Source organism: Gallinula chloropus, assembly GCF_964237585.1.
Source record: "Gallinula chloropus genome assembly, chromosome: 3".
In the NCBI taxonomy this organism is placed as follows: domain Eukaryota; kingdom Metazoa; phylum Chordata; class Aves; order Gruiformes; family Rallidae; genus Gallinula; species Gallinula chloropus.
This window is the reverse complement of record NC_140087.1, coordinates 50956548-50974486: the sequence shown is the minus strand read 5'-3', so window position 1 is coordinate 50974486 and position 17939 is coordinate 50956548. Positions and strand designations below refer to the sequence as shown.

General features: G+C 41.8%; 1 protein-coding gene across 1 annotated transcript in view; it reads right to left on the bottom strand.

Annotated features, from left to right (window-relative positions):
- LTBP1 (latent transforming growth factor beta binding protein 1) overlaps positions 1 to 17939 on the bottom strand; it is a gene marked incomplete at both ends in the record, with an annotated part of 202344 nt that overhangs the window by 36338 nt on the left and 148067 nt on the right. Inside the window, 4 exons of the mRNA XM_084262367.1 lie at positions 3615 to 3740; positions 6646 to 6768; positions 12881 to 13003; positions 15025 to 15147. Of these exons, the coding sequence (XP_084118493.1) occupies positions 3615 to 3740; positions 6646 to 6768; positions 12881 to 13003; positions 15025 to 15147 (495 nt within the window). The remainder of the gene's footprint in view (positions 1 to 3614; positions 3741 to 6645; positions 6769 to 12880; positions 13004 to 15024; positions 15148 to 17939) is intronic.

The window sequence follows — 17939 nt, the reverse complement described above, 5'->3', positions numbered from 1 at the left end:
CAGATTTTTAAACTGTTCTTTGATCACAGAACGATCTGTGCTCGCGCTGTGCAAGCATCCGAAAGGCTCAGGAGGGTGGCTAATTCAATAGATGGGGAAAAGAGAACAGGATATAAGACAGTAGGTGAGGGGAAAAGAAGCAGAGCTCTGGTGGGATGTATTTTTTCTGGAGTGCCTGTTGAGGCAGGCAGTGAAGGTCAAGACCTGGAGAAGAGAAAGAAAAGCACGGGAGCCACAGAGAGATACATGGGATTGGACATGGAGACAGAAGAGGTGCTTGGGGCAGGGTATTGACTTAAGCATCAGAGAACATCTAACTTGAGGTTTTGCCAACACAGTTGACTAGCAGCCAGCTGGGTTAGACACAGCCTTTACAGGAACCCCGGAGTGCTCAACAGGGAGCTAGGGAGTGCTCACAGAGCCTCCTGTTCAGAGAGCCTGGCGCAGCCAACATGCTGAGCCTGGGGCCAGGCAGCAGTGGCATGTCACTGCTACAACAAAAGTTTGTCTACACCTTGGAAGATGACACAGCCTCCACAGATGCTCGGTTTACTTTGGCCAGTGGCCATAAAAACTTCATACCAGAACTGAACCACATGGGGATCTTCAATGTTTTATGTTGTTGTTGTTTCTGTCTTTTCAAAAAAATGAGTCAAATTTATACAAAAAAAAGTCTGGAGATATGGAAAATTTGCTCCCCAGGTACACAGGCATGTCTGGATCCAGCAAAATTTCCTCAGGTTCTTTCTCTGATGGTATAAACAGTTACTCTCACTCACTTAACTAGAAGTAAATTTGCAGAGGCACCTAGTGTAAAGAACAGTAGCTAACTCCTGTGGCTGGAAGCCACATCCTTTCTCTGTACTTGGAATGTCACACGTTCCTTTTGTTTCGTCTTGCCTTTTCACATGCAGCTGACACCACTACAAATATTAACACTGATGCCATCAGTGCTCCCTTCAAATTAGTTTCTTCACTAGAATTGTTTTTATTAAAATGACAGAATGGAGAAACTAACTGTGATAGAAACAGAGTGCTGCTGCTTCAGAAGACTAGAAGTACCCTTGCTTTGCCAAGTTATTAAAATACTTTTCCAAACGCTGAATATAAAGTCTGATCTGTATTCCATACACACCACCAATTACTTGTGAAGCACGCTCAACTGGTTTTGTACTTGTTGTTTTATTCTGCATTAAAAAGTTCCAAAACTTCTCACAGTCCTGGAAATAAAATCTCGTGATTTCATCTTTTTCTATTTAGTAAAAGTTTGGCTTTTTTTGTTCTAATGGAGATTAACTTTGTACTGCTTCATCATGTGTGATGGGAACCCTTCCTCAGGAACTCTGCTACTCTATCAGCTGTCAGAGATCCAGACAGAGGGGCTCATTGTTTCTAGTAAATCTCCTAATATTTGATGCCACTGACTTTTCTTTTTCTTTTTAAAGATGTCTTTCTATTCATTCCTGCTTTTTTTAATTTCTGAGGGTTTGATTGCTCAGTGTTAGTAAGTGTTCTTCTAACTTTACCTTGGAATAAAGTGTTTGGTTTCAACTGCATTCTTCTCTGACCACTTTTTTTTTCTTTAGCTATGCTCAACAGTGAGGCAAAACACCTGCTATTACTTTGCTGCACAGACACTGAAGATATTTAACCATATCCTTCCTAAACACTGGGTGAAATGTATACATGCTGCCAAAAGAGTCCAGGAACATGCTTTGGAGCTAAGCCCATTACTTGAAATCACAAAATACCGCCTTGTCCATCAATCACTGGAGTTATTCAGATTTGCTCTGTCTAGCCTACTTGACCAGGCTTTTGTCTTGGCAGTAAGAGAATGTTTCTTTCAGCTTCTGCCATGATTACAAAATAAAGTAAATGTTTAGAGATGAAAAAGCACCAAAAATATGGCAGGATTTCTTTTTTTTTTAGTTATTAAAAATAATTCAAACACACATAGTGTTTCTGATGTTATGCTATATCTAAATATACAGCACTTACTCCCTTACATCAGCATAACAGTACTGCTGCCAGTAGCATATTTCATGTCACTGGGTATTTTATGACTAACTCCATGGCAGGGTGTATGCCAGCTCGAATAACAATGCTGTAACGCTGCTTTTCCTCCGGTCAATGCAGGGGATTAAATGCCACAGTCAGACAGACATTTCAATGCCCCCCCTCCGCTGAAGGAAGAACCTTTTGCCTATCCCTAAGTGAACTATGAGAGGAGCTGGCCCATGAAAACCCATCACATATGGATTTACTGGACTATAATTTGGGACAGAAAACAGCTTGTTTACTTCTCGGATGCTTGAGAGCCACTACCTGTAGCTTTTAAGACTGAACTATCATCTACATGGTGCTTCTCCTCAGCGTGCCACCTGCCGAATTACCTCCGTGTAATTTTTTCCCCTCCTGAACTTTTCCCACATCTTCTTGTCGTGAAGAGTCCTCTCATCCATAAGATCAGCCATGCTTCAGTCAGGGGAATTTTTGTTTGCTGTCGGCATCACTGCCTACGCAAAGCTACATATCTTCTTGGTATTGCTGAGCACAAGGCTCCTATTTCAAATTCAGTGCAGGAGAGCAGCATCGCTAGCAAGAGTGTGCATCCCATTAGCAACAAGATAGATTCTTGTGCCATGACCAAACAAACACCCTGGTTACACCTAAATTCTAGGCTTCTGGTTGATGTTTCTCACCAGCGTCACTACCAGAGCAGGTTTTACAATCTCTCATGAAAAATATCGTGTTGGCATACATAAATACTGTATTTACTAGGAATAAGCTGGCTTTAGCACTGTAAACACCTTACTGCTGTGATTTATTCCATTTCTGCCATTCCAAAATGCCTGAGGTTTTATCATAAGTAGCACTTTACTGCAGTTTCTCACTGGAGCTACTTCTGTTGTATGGATGCTTCATCTGAATCTTTTTTAAAGAACTCTTGACAAGCAAGGTTCTGTCATGTCCCACACAGCCACAACAACATTCAGACAATGCAGGCTTGCTGCTAATCCACTTAAGAAGCTTTAAATTAAATAATGCTAAATATTTATGGCAGCAAGGTCTTGCCCATTAAAACTTATCGAAGCCCGAGTTCCAAACTCACTTTACATGTCTTTTGTAAGTATTTATTGCTTTCACCCTTTCTATAAGACAGAAATGATTTCCCAACTAGGAATATATTTTCCTATTATTACAGATGTCTACAGGTGTCATACCTTGATGTAAGAACATCATTCCCCCTTTGCCATCATTTGCCATTGTTAGGTTAGTATTCCTTTTTTTTTTTCTACTAACAAATTTTGCTCAAAAAATACAATCCAATGTAAGGTAGCAAAATTATTAAAAATCGATAAAAGTGAGGCACAGCTTGTAACAAACACTAACTCCACTAGGTCGCCCGTTTGGTACATCTCCTGTTGCACTTCTTCCCATTCACTCAGCAGCACAGCACGCCGGGCGCTGACGAGAAAAAACAAAGGGCCCTTGGGTGATCAAGATCGCGGAGTTAATTGTGGGTTTTGGGGTGTTAGACCCACACTGACCACTTTTCTCACCCAACTAATAACAGCAAGTGAGTGGGAATGCACGACTGGAGCTTGTCTCACCTTCACACGTTCGGCCGCCGGCGGACACAGAAAAGCCTCGCTCGCATATGCACTGGTAGGAGCCAGCCGTGTTCAGACACTCCCCGTGAGGCGAGCAGAGGTCAGATCTCTCACATTCATTGATATCTGAAAACACAGAGGCATTAATAGCTTTGCAAACCATCATACCCTTAATGTTAAGCCTAAATTCAACTAGTCTTGAAAGCAGCTTGTATTCCCAGCAGCGAAGTAAATGGCTACATAAATGGGGCTCATTTCACAGAGTAACCAAGTCATCTGGGATCAGTCTTAAATAGGCATTAGTATCTTCTGCTGGGTCCCACTCTCACTGTATCACTCTGCGATGAGGACGAGCAGATGGAGTGATTTGTGAGGTATCAGGCTAAGCTCCATCCTAGCCAGCGTTTCTTTGGCGTTAAGGGAAGTCTCAGACAGCTCCATCTCACTGCTTTTTGACTGCTGCATGCTGGTCAACTTCTGTATCTGGCTCCATGCGTTACCAGCAGGTCTGGAGTTGCATCTTTCCCAGGAGGCTGATTTTATATAATTTAAAGCCAAATACTCTTTTTGGCTGATGAGGAATGGGAATGGTCCCAAAAGGTTGATATATAAGAGGAGTCTCTCATCATTGTTTTTGGCTTTTCCTAACCTTAGAAAGCATTTTGCAACTGCTGCCTTTCAAACTTGTGAATCCAAAAAACTAAGCATTTATTTTTGACTGATGTCTCATCCTAACAACAAAACCTGCCACTTCAGGACTGCATTTCCTCATTACAGAGGTACCACTTTCACATGAATTACCCTCCACATGGTAATCACACTGTGGTATTTTTGCTTGTTCAAGGTTCTGGGGAGTGCATTAGTCCTACTGGCCACAGGGTTACACTGGAAGCTCATATTAGGTTGATGCTCAGTGACCCCCTCAGTGCTTTTCAGTGACTGTGTCCACTATCCTACAACCACAGATGAGATTCCTTCCTCAATAAAGAACTGGATATACTGAAACATACACTGTTTGCTCATGCCCAGTATACCATGGGATCAAGATTACCCTGCAGTAGTAGCCTATTATCTTTTCCCATGCTTTCTTTCTCTCCAGGTAGAGAGTCTCAAAATGTTTATGCTTTTTTCTTGCTAGTTCAGAACTGCCATAGACCTATCTTTCAGCCATTTAAAAAAGCCACAGTTTACAGTACTTCAGAGGTACTCTGACAACATAAAGAAGTCATCATTTATGATACACGTATGCCTAGTTTTGTCCAGTATAAAATACAAGAAACTCTATTGAAAACTTCCATCTTTGATAAATAAAAGCCCCTCTATTATTGTATTTTCGGTTGGACTCCATGATCTCAAAGGTCTTTCCCAACCTAGTGTTTTTGTGACTCTGAGCATCCTGTAACAGCTCAACAAGTAGTCAACATTGTAAAAAAAAAAGAAGTGTAACTGTGGCAAGTTGTTATTTTCGAGTGTTTGTGGTCTTCATTCCCAAGTATGGCTCCTACCTCAAATGATTTCCAATTTTTGTTCATATTATTCTGTTTCAGGTCCTGTGTGTATTGTCTGTCCCTTAGCTGGCTTGTAAGTGCTTTCAGTTTTGCTGTATTTCTCCATTTAAAACATGAAGCTTGTATACTACTGCTCTGCATAGTAAAGAGACTAGAATGGTACCATAACTTGTGATCAACTCTGTAACCTGCTAAAGCAAGGTCTAATGCAGCACTTCCCTGTGGAACGTGCAACGTTTTCTGAGTTAGAAAGCAGTCATGTATATAATACCCAATGCTTACAAGGAATTTACTGTTGGTTGCTGTTCTGGTTTTGGCCAGGATGGTTAATTTCCTTCTAGCAGGGGGTGTAATTCAGTGTTTGGGAGTCAGGATGAGGGCAGTGCTGATAACACACTGATGTTTTTAATTGTTGTCAACCAGTCCAGGGCTTTTCAGCTTTTCACACTGCCCTGCTAAGGAGAAGGTGGGGGGCAGCCAGAAAGCTGTGAGGAGACACAGCCAGGACAGGTGACCCAAACTGGCCAAAGGGGCTATTCCAGATTAATGATGTCATGGTGAAAATAAAGGGGGGCTAGTGGGAGAGGCATGTGCAGCTCCACGATGTGTGACTTGGGGACAGTTTGGCTTCAGGACAGGTCTGAGTTGTGTGGTTTGGTGAGAAACTGCATTTCTGCATCACCAGTTTTGTATATTTTGCTATAAATTCCTGTTGTTATTTCTCCCTCCCTTTGTTGTCCCAGGAAACTGTCCTTATCCCAGGCCAGAGGGTTTGCCTTTGTCTTCCCATTGGTTTTGAGTGGTGCTTAGCTGCCACTGGGGCTAAACCACGACAGTTCCACAAGACCTTCAAAACACAGATCAGGTGGAATACAGTCTCTCAGCTCAAGTCTAAACTGTACATAGAAGAGCAGCCAGAGCCAGGTCCAGCTTCCCCATCCTCCAGAGCTCTCCAGCTCTAATGCCATGGTTCTTGTCTCATATAAACAGATGGCACAAGGGAGTCATGAGGCAGGTCTGGGTGTTGTGCTAACATGGAGCTGGGATTTTTCAGAACTAAAAGCTAAGAAGTATTTTTCTGGGTTTGGCAATGCTGACTCAGCCTCAGATAACACACAATCTTCCTCCCCACCCATCCTCCACAAACCACTGCAAGTAGTTTAGAGGTGAGTGAGGTTTATCTAATGTGACTTGACACTAAATATACTGCTCTTTCTGTTACATCACTGATAGAGAAAAACATAGAAGGCTTCCTCAAAAAATGTTCCTAGGATTTAGGAAAAGGCAGCACTGTATCTCTTGTTAGTTCTAGTACAGATTCTCTTCCATGTTGTGAAGGCTGAGATTCCAGCCCCTTGAAATAATTTCTCAGCATATATTTACAGAAAGCAACATAAAGTGAGAGGAGTAAGAAATTACTACAAATGATGAATAAAATGAGTTTCTCTTCTTGACCACAATGTTGACTATCACAAGTTATGCTTACACACTTAAAATAAGGTAATTTAATAGCTATTTCATACCTTGACATCCCCTGTTTCCTATCTGCTGGAAGCCTTCTGGACAAGTACATTTGTACGAACCATCAGTATTCATGCAGGTTCCTCCACGGCAAATGTCACTGTCTTGAAGGCATTCATCAACATCTGAAAGAAAAAGGTAACTGATTAATTAGAGGATGTAAAAACTGATGAAACTTTTAATAGTGATACTTCGATACGAACGAGCGACTTGAAGCTACAAAGTCATTTAGTAGCTGTGTGTGTCTGCGTGTGGGCATCGAGTTTACTACACTTTAGAATGGCCTTTCAATTTCTGTCATGTCATCATCACAACTTGTATTTCTAGAGAGCTTTAAAATCTGAGTTTGTATCACTCATTCTTAGCAAGCTAGTCTAATATGTGCTATCTACATCTCTAATGAGCTATCATGATTAGTCTCTCCCTGCTTTAATGGGACTGTGGTGTTACAGTAGTACAAGGAAGAAGAAAATCCAAGCAGCGGTACAGTTCGGAGACAGGCACAAAAATTGCTAATTTGCAGTTTATGGTATGCATCTTTGGACATGTTTAGACCACTACAGTGATCCCTGAGCTGGAAGTGACCTGACTCAGATGTACCCCAGGGTATGGGCAAGCCCAAGCACATCTGGTGTGTCATTCCAGACAAGAAATGCCTATGGAGGGTACTCACACAACCCCTGGCGGACAGGATGGGGACCACGCTGTGCGTGTGGCTGTGCTAACGGTTGCTTTTTCAGAGTCAGTTCATGTGATGCAATACAGCCTTTTTTGGTTTTTTACTTAGATTGGTCATGAAGCTGAGCAGCTGGCACCCAAGCCATAGATCCAGTTGCAGAGTCTGGGCAGGTGGGGCCTATCTCCCAGCTGCTCATATGCCACGTTCCCAGCACCAAGCTTCAGGCCTACAGACTCGTCCCTCATGGCTTGACATCCATGGGATAAGCATGTTGACTGACAAAGAGCAGGGCAAGTATCAGGATACCAACTAGATCCAAAGCAATTGAATGTCAAGAACAGGACACCGACATTGTCTCCACCTTCCCTAAAGGAGGTGGAGCACAGCTGATATGGGTACAGGTTTAATTCATCAAGTTCCAGTGATATTATACACCTTTCTTTCACTACAGTTAAATATACAAAGTATTTTATGACTGTGCCTCTAGTTTTAAAAGAAAACAGAAAAGAGAGTCAGATAAAAGAAGCATCTCATAAGGAACTTTCCCTTGCCGCTACACTGCCCTACCTCGTAATTCACCAAGCCTATTGCTCTGATAGTGCAGACAGCTTCCTTTGAAAAACAATCAAAGAGTTTTTCCACTGCCTTTGATTATTCCTACTTCTTAAGCTTGGATCTTAGCCAATTAGAACATTAACTTTTCCCTGTATTGCAGGAGTAAGTAACAACTGTAACGAACACAGAGGACAGGGCCTCACTTCTGCAGCCACCTCTGCAAAGCCCACGCTATTATCAAAGAGCAGCTATCTGAGGGATTTAATCTATTAGATACAAATGAGAAAGAGGGAGAGCTTTCTTACAGAAATGAATGTTACTGCAGATAAAACCGCGCTTAATGCCGACAAAGTTGTGACCTTTTGATAACCACATGTTTTATAATCATTTTCAACTGAGAAATAAATCGTGGTTTATTTAAAACAGCAATTAATTTTGACTAGGAGCATGAGAAAAAAATAACGACTCCCTTGTGCTGAGTGAATGCCAAGTCGCACAACAAGAAGGCGTCTTCTGCCAGATGCGGTCAGAAGGCATCATTTGCCATATAGGATCGTCCTGGGTCCGGTTAGGATGGAGTTCATTTCTTTCTAGCAGGCGGTGGAATGCCGTGTCTGGGAGTCGGAATGAGAGCAGTGCTGATAACACCCTGATGTTTTCAGTTGCTGCCAAGCAGTCAAGGACTTTTCAGTTGGTCATACTGCCCTGCTAAGGAGAAGGTGGGGGTCACCTGGCCAAAGAGGGGTATTCCATACCAATTACATCATGCTCAGCACAAAGGGAGGCTGGTGGGCGGAGGAGCGCTCCGCTCCAGGAGGTGCAGTTTTTGGGGAGGGCCCAGTTTTGGGACGGCTCTGAGCTGTACAGTCTGATTTGTGTGGTCTGGTGAGAAACTGCACAGTGTATCATCAGTTTTGTGTATTTTGTTATAAAATCATGTTATTGTTATTATCTCTCTCTCGCTAGTATCCCAGTAAACTATCCTTATCACAACCCACGAGGGCTTGGTTTTTCTGATTTTCTTTTCCCTCCCTTTCCCCCTCCCCCAATTCTCTCCCACCCCCTGAGAGCGAGTGGCTGCATGGTCCCTGGCTCACAGCTGGGGAAAAATCATGACAAGAATGAAAACCTCCCTTTCTCTGATACAACTCCTTGTGGGTCCTATGGTTGCTGTACAGGAATCTCCAGAAAAATCAAAAGGCATGCTCAAGACATTTAGTGCTTTTTACCACCCTTTATAGAAGCATTTTGGCTAGCAAAATCTCTGAAGGCTCCTAGGAGAGTATTGGAGCCTCCTATGCTTCAGATCAACTCTTCCAGTGGTCAGAGTTCTTTCAGATGCAAGTACAGCTGGTGCATATCCATATGTCTTGCCAACACTTTATACCCACAAGTGCACTCACACTTTGTGTTCCCTCATATTCAGAGCAACACAGAGCAGAAAGTCTCAGTGTCACTTCATCTCAAGAATAAGATGCTGAATGAGAGAGTAAGGCAGAAAGAAAGTAAACATGCATGTGGTCATGTGTCTTGGAGGCTCCTGACTACTAGACACTAACTAAATCCTGCTTTCGAGTGGAAAGTTGTGTGTGCAGCCTCCCAGGGATGGTCATATACTTCCAGGCTACTAATTTCCAGACAGATATTAGCAAGTCTCTCCAGATCCCACAGAAGGGAAAGGTACTTTAGCCATGGATAACAGGGTACAGAGGCAGGGACATGTGGATTATTGCTGTCAGACAGAACTGAAGGTATGAAGGCCTCAGTGCAGCTGTTGCATTTTCTGAAGAGTTCAGTGCAAGGATGCATACAGAGCATGTATCCTGCACGTATACACCTCTGTACAGAGCAATTAATTGCCAATTACCTTTATTCTTAAGCAAGTGAAATACTGTGCAAAGACTTTGAGACAAAATCTGCAGCCAGAGGGTTGCAAAAAGCGCAGCTCAAAATGAGCACAGGCCACTCTGCCAGATTCTGCAATATCCCTAGCAGTTTGCACAAGTGTATAATGATCAAACCAGCCAACTACTTCTTGAGCTGCTACATTTTTTAAGAAAACTTCTGAGATAGAAGAAATCTTTGTTATTAAGTAAACAAGCACATTTCTTGCAAGTGTGCTTTACCAGCTTGATACATTTTTTGGGTAGGCTCTGATGTGACAAATGTCCATCCCTGAGTCTTTATGGAACTGGACAAAATTTGAACCTCTCTGTTCTTTTCACACAGCTGTGCTCTGCTAGATCCACAGATTTTGTAATCTCTTTCCTACTTGGTGAAGTGTGAGAAAACATTCAGGTAAATACGCTAAATCCAAAAATCAGAGGCCATCGTGTGGATAAAAACTGTATGCCTTCTCTAGGTGATTTTCTCTTTATGGAAGCTCTGCCCTGTAACCTGTGCACACATCTGGCTGAACTGAGGTCAGGAGAAAAGCCATTTTCATGAAGATGGGAAAAGGGCTGAGAGGCTGAGCACCTCCGCTGGCGTGAAAAGCATGTGAGATTTAAAACTGTAGTTAAAGTTCCCTTGAAGTGCCCCAGTACTTCATGGTGCCTACTTACATCACAAGGGGAGTTAAAACAAGAGAGGGGAATGTACAGCAGATAAAGCAGTTGCACAAAGTGTTCTGACTGAGAGCTGAACAAGCAGAGTCTGTTCAAACTCAGTTTCCAGGGTGCAAGACGCAGGCCAGAACATCCTGCACTTAGAAAATATTGTAGGGATATAACGAAAGCACAGATGATTTATTCCACTTCAAGAAATGAACAGATTTTGTGCAGGACTTGTCCTACTTAAGATATCTTCAGTGAACAAACTCTACAGAAATTACCCCCTCTGCCACCGGGTGTAGAAGCTGCAGATTAGGTTACACACTGTTGCAAAGAAGACAAAGACTCTGAGGTGAGGGAGCAGTTTGATCCTTTCCCTTGTATGACCTAGTCCCTTTTCTTTTGCCCTGAGAGCTTCTGAAATTATTTTTTCTTCAAAATTGCCCTTGAACAGGATCAGGGAAGAGATGAAGATAAAACATGGACCAATCCTCACAGAAAATTGCATAGTGATGGACAGCAGCAACAGCTACCATGACTTCTTGGGCTGTATGAAATGCACCAAAGCAGTCTGAAGAATAGCTCTGGGAAAAGTTTCACATGCTTGTACGTACTAACAGCATTTACTAATTCCAGATATCTCTCTGCAAACTTGATGGGTTGTAAAGCTTCTTGCTGAAGGAATCAAAATGCTTGAAACGGTTATGCTTCCCACCCTCTCACCACCTCCCTTTATGGGACAAAGAAAGGAAAGAAAGAACCTTTTCTTTTTTAAGGTGGACAAGGTAAGAATTCATAAATTTAATTGTCACAATAGAAAATTACCATCACACATTTGGGAAAAGAGAAAGTCTAACAAGAAGGACAGCAAGACACTAGCACCGGCTGCTTGAAGAGATGTTTGGAATCTCATCTGCTGAAGCCTACACAGAGCAGGTTAGATACCTGTCAGAAATAACACATGGTTGGTTCTGCCTTTGGGAGGCAGGATGGACCAGTGATCCCTTGCACCACATTTTTCTTTCTTGACATGGTATCTTTGCAACTGTTGCAACTCACGAAGATCTTGAAGCCAGGTGAGAACGAAGTTCTTTGGCCTTGTATCATCAGCCCACATTTCTTGATGCTGGTGCCAGTGACACTGGTATTCACCAGGAAATTTGCAGAGATTGCAGAGAAGTTCTTCTATGACCAGATTCTCCAAACAGGTCAGGACCAAAAAGTATCAGTAAGCTGAGGAGATTTTATAAAATATCCGTATTGCTTGGTAAGAACTTCAAGAGAAGTCACTCATTACGTGTGGACAATCTGTTACCATCATTGATGATAAAGTCTGGTCTGACACTACAGGTTTGTCTTGAGAAGACACCATTTGGTTGGCCCAGGGGGATCTGCTCTTCTGCCTGGATCACATGAAGAAGAGGATTCTTGACCTATTGCTGTGGGGAGAAAGGTAGGAACTACCTCCCTGGAGTGCTGTGTGGAGGATAACCTATCAGCAGAACACTGTCAGGAAGAACAGCAGTAAGAAGCTGTCATTTCCATGGTATCAGGGTCTACAGAAAGCACACTGGAGCCACACCACATGTACAGTGAGACCTTAACTGAGCGGTTTTCCCCCCTAGGGTGAGATAAGGGAGCAACCGAGGAACAATCCTTTTTGGAGCTCACTAGTAAGAATATCACATGATGAAGGTGACCACAAGTAGCGCAGCAGATGTACCGTATCAGGTGGTGTAGCCAACGATGGAGAAGAGATAGTAGCTGTAAAATAATTAATTAGAAAAAAATCCATTTGGAAGTTCATGGACTGTTAAATTGTTCTGCTTGAGGGATAATAGGATGTTTCTGTCTTGTATAACACAGCATTTCTCCCTACATTTACTGTACATCTTTCACCTCTTTTGTTTTTACAAGTTCAGAATGTAGACTGCCTTCTGAGACAGTGAAAGCTGTGACCTCCAGCAGATCCCCTTGGAGCTCATCTTATGCTACATATTTCCTCTTGCCAGTGCACGTATGGGATTGTGGTGGCTGGCTACAGGTTCCCAAAACCAGCTGGAGAAGTTTTATCTTAGAAGGCCCCTGTGGGAAAGGCGTATGCTGGCAGAAGCTTTAGAACCTCTGTGTCAGAATTTGAGCAACAAAGTTTGGAAAGGCTTGGTTTTGGTAATAAAGTCAACTGCTCTTCCAATCTCACTGTTTAAAACACATGTTGATTTCTTGTGTGTGGAAAGATGATGGGAACTGTTTCTGAGAATCCATTAATTATGTGGCTGTGTAGGTGAGGACTATTGAATGGTTGACAGCAAAGTACAGAGAAAGAAAGAGGAGCAACATACCGTTCTGCCCCATTCGCAAGAGAGTTCATGTCTACAGATGAAATACACAGTATCTTTTTGAAGAAAAAAATTTTAAAAATCAGTAGCTTAAGTCCACAAGCTTACTTACCTTCACACTGATCTCCAGCAGCTGATAACGTGTAGCCTTGGCTACAAACACATCTGAAAGATCCTTCTGTGTTCCTGCAGCGTCCGTTCGTACAGAGTGATCGGTGCTGGCATTCATCTATATCTGTAGCAAGAGAGACAGTGAAAGCAGAACACTTCTGAAAATACCAGTTACCAACCAAATGGTGCAATAACCAATTCTGAGCAAAGCAGAGCGTCAATATCCAGCACTGCTTCTCTTGGTCTTGCTTATTAACAAATGCAGACAGACAATATAAAGCATGAAAATATATAAAATTGCAGATTGGGTGTTTTCTTTGAGATGACTGCATTCAGCTTTCTCTCCTGTAGTGTCAATATATTCCTCACACAGGTACACACAGACACACACGCTGCTTGAGAGGTGCTTTTGTTTCTTTTCTATCTGGCAAAAGTAACAAGCCAGCCGCTCCAGTGAGTCAGCAAAACCCACAAAATACTTTCCAGCAGGATCACCACCTTTTAACAGGGTGTGGTTTTCAGATGCACACTGACAGGCTGTTCCCCTGTGAAGCTGTACCTTAGAGCTCCTTTAAATACTTACCTTGTAACAGCATTAATCCTTTGACGATAAGGAAATGTCTCTTCAATTCCACAACCACTGCTAATCCCTCAGCGCTTCAGTTCTCATAAACTGAGGACAGCCTGGGTTAACACATGGGCTTGAACATCAAACTTAAATTTTCCTATGAAAAGCTCAAAACATTGGAGGGGAGTGGCACTTTGAATCCAGAGCACAGCACATGTCTTGTTTGAGCCTGTTCTCTCTCCGTTATTTATAAAATACTCGTTAAGGAACGGTAATTAAGTCGACATGTTAAGTTCTTTGTCACTCCTAGGTTTTAGGCAGGGCAGAATGTTTTTCTGAAAACACACCCCAATTCAAATGGGAGCAAGTTACTCAGTGAAGTTTTCCAGGTCTGTGTTACAGCTGTGCAGTCTGACCTCTTCAGCAACAGTCCCTTGAGACCACAGAAGCTTGAATTTAAGCATCAGCGAAATCTGAGGGGCTGCAAGAAGCACCTGGGCACGTCTACAGGTCCTTGCTTTAGAAGGGTACCCTTTAAGAAGAACAGACTGCACATGCCAGCTCAGCTTGGCAAGGGCCCTTTTCCATGAAAAGCTCAGAGGAAGCAGTCGAACTTTGTCTACATACTTTCCCCAGGACTAGTCTGCTGTGCGTCCTGGATAGCACATTTACCTCAGTCATGCCACTTCACTTACACTGATGTTTTGTTTCAAATGTCCTGACCAATTTACATGAACGATCATTTAGTTTTACTGTGTTAATATTAGCACGCAGGAGTCTGACAGTGTTTGGTGCCATATACAGACACTTAGGGAACAGTGGGGGGAGGGGAAAAGAAGAAAAAACCACGATCTGACAAGAAACTTTGGGTTTCTGTATGCTTCCATAGGTTGGAGAGACATTCTCCCAGATTTTCACCTTTGGGGAGAGGTTTCAGGAAGTCCCCTCCCCTTAAGAAGAGGGATATTCATACCTCCTGTGCATAGTGTAGGTTCTCTTTTGGACTCAGCTCTGACTTCAGACCTAATTTTGTTCCACTGGAACAGCCCTGGTGGGAGTTTTAGATGCGGAAGAAATGTGGAACCTGACACTTTAGAGGTACAGGTACTGTTCTTAGAAATACAACACCAAACTCCAACTCTACTAGGCATTGTACTTGAAATGTAGTGACACCAATGCAGGCATCAGCTCAGTGTCAACTGTCACTGCTGGGTTCCAAGCAGGCACAACCTAGGATTTTGTGATTCTGCTCACCCACATGAAAGAAAAGCAATTAAGGCAGCCAAAGCCACCATGCCCAAACCTCCAAAATGCAGAAGTGCCAAGGGTTTTGCAGAAATTAAGATTTAACAATACAAATATTACTACATGTTCTTGACTGGCCTTATAACAAATGTCAAAATCTACAGCATGACCATGGAAGCCATCAAATAGAAATACTTATTATATTTTTTGTTATTTAGCCTCAGTGGTGTACATTTGTGGTTTTTTCTCCATTAATTGGAACACTATTAGATAAAAAGTATTATCTAAAAGCTAAATGCAAGCTTATGACTTTTAATCATGTTCTTTCCTACCTTCACACTGATCCTCTGATGCAGAGAGTTTGAAACCTTGGCCACAAATACATCTAAAAGACCCCTCCATATTTTCACAACGTCCATGTCTACAGAGGTTGCCATATTGACATTCATCTATATCTGTGAACACAAAGCAGCATAAATGTATAATTGACATAGGTACAGCCATCTTGCAGTTGAGCTTGGGAATTAAAATTTTGCCATAACCATGGTTGTAATCAACTTTCCTGTTTATTCTGACCCTCACAATTCTGCAGCAATTGATTTTAGAAAAAGGATTTGACCTCAAGCTGGTCCATGCTCAAGCACTCAACTATACTCAGAGCACACGTGTCTAACTGCTCTCATCCCAGTACTGCAAGGGCTGCAGGTTAGGCTAGCAAAGCCTTTTCTTCCTTTTCTTATTTAAATAGGGGTTGCTCTATGAACTGTGTCCCCATCATCCTTACCTAAATAAGATTATTTTGTCCATTATTTTCCCGGAATAGCTTAAATCAGCACAGCTTTACTATACAGAAGAGGCGAGCAAGCGCTGGCACATTCGTTCTTGAACTGCACAGATTTACTCTTAGGATATGTACCTGTGATAAAGGCACTAGCAACTGCCAAAGCAACTTCTCCAGTGCATAGCTACAGACTCTGTACAACACACGTACACGTGAGACCTTCATAGATGACATTTTTCAAACAGACCTAAAGGAGGCAGGTTCTAAAGGACTTAGCTGACACATTTCAGTGTGTCATGTGGGTCCCTTTGTAAGGCTACTCTGTACAGGCAACAAGGAACTTGATTGAATTTTACCTTTATAACAGAAGCAAAATCTCTTCCTGGTCACAAACTATCCTTTATTTACAGGAGGACTTGAAAGAAACCTTTTTTCTACAAGCTGTTCCATAGACAACTACCTTTCATCATTCTCTAAAAGAAGGGTATTAATTAGATGGTCCGTTCTCTTTAACCAACATAAAAATCACTATGTTACTACTTAAGAATAATTTTCAAGAATTCCTTTAGAATGCAGTTTGTATAAGTCAACAAAGAAAAAAGCAAACATCCAAATAAATAGCACATTTCATTATAAACCTCATTAGAATTAATGGGGTTATTCTAAAATAATCAATTTTATCTTTTTCCTAGGAGTGGTTTTCACTTTAAAAAGCAGAAGGTTAATTTTGAAATTTTATTTACTTTATTTTGAGATGAACAGCAAGCAGGTGTCCCTGTTTGTTTGGAAAAAGCTGGGTGGTTTTGTTTTTTTTTTTTAGTTTCACTGATGCAGAAAAAAAATTACACTTTATTTACTTTTATGTGCCTGAAATCATATTACTCCCAATGTTTTGCCACCACAAAGTACACAAATCTGTCAACATAAAAGAGTAACGCTAATGATTATTTGAGCCACTTGAGCTATTTAGGCAAGTGTAGCACACAGAGAGCTGGAAAAAGATTAGAGGTCTTTAAATCATCATGAGAGCTCTTATTACCTTTTGTGAATATCCACAGTAATTATTTTGCTCACATATATTTATCTTTCTTGGCTCTACACAAGCTCCTATACAATCTGACTTTGACAAAGCCCATCTCTGCCCAGACACAAACAAAATCTCCATTATTGTCCATATTTCAAATGATCTACAGTTCTTGTTTCCCCAGTTGAGCCTCTAATTCTGTAAATAAGAGCCCCTGTTCCAGCCTGGCCAGGAACACGAAGTGGCATCCTCCCAAGAGATGACAGCACTGAACCACAGGTGCTCTGCTACAGCAGTTTGGTAAGTGATACTACTCACACTCTTCTGCAAGACTCATTTCTCAGCTCCCTACTGTTGCGAAGCTCAGCATAACACAACCTTTGCTCTCAGTGTATGTGATCTGTGCTCAAATTCCAGAATTTGTAGAAACGCAGATAACCTAATTCAGCAGTCAGGCATGCAAATTTCCAACTGAAGAGCAAATCTGCTTCTTATACATTAATTTTCATGCCCTTATCTCCAAGCTACTTGCAAGTGAAGCCTCCAATATTATTTTCGATGTTTGGATGGGACTTGAAGATCAAGAGACTTTCCCATAAAGCCAGCAGAAAAGCCAGGAACAGAGCTTAAATCATCTGAGATTAAGTCCAGAGCTGTGACTGATCCGATTGAATCTCCCTATGGTAGGGCTAGAGGTATATGGGTCAGTTCTGCTGGCTTTTGCATTAGTTCGGAAATCTTCTGATGGGGTCCCGAATGCTGTACAAGCTGAATAGCACAGCAGCAACATCCACCACAGTGATAACCATGAAAGATTGAATGGCCTATAAACTTCTGTCAATTTTTTTTTCTCATTTATTTGTCAATACACAGAAGCATGCTCTGGATTCACATACTACTTTGCTGTCATTATATATCATGATATATCACTTTAATTGAATGTGTAAATGTGGAGAGAAAAATAAAAAAAAAACCAACCCCACAAATCAAAACAAACCTGTGATTGCTACTAAAATAATAATAATAAAAAATACATATTTCAAACAGTCCCTGTATGACACAAATGCACTGGAGGATCTGTGACAGTAACAATTTCAAGAGAATGAAGTGGCAGGGTATGCAGGTGCCATTTAAAATGTCTTCCAAAATGCATCCCCCATTGGATATTCCCACCTAAGCTGCAGTTAAATCTATACTACACAAGTCTGGAGTGAAGCAATCAATTTGCCTTTGTCAAACAGAAGTAGCTATGTTCTTGACTTAAAATCTCAGAAGATTAAAGTATCAATAGCATCAAAGAACTGTAGAAATGTTACACTAGACCTTCTTGGTTATCAAGTACAGACAGAGGAATTAATGGAGGTAAAGAAAAATTACTGGAAGCAGCACAGGGGAAAACTAGCAGAGCTGCAGCTGATCTAAACTAACAGCAGAAACAAATG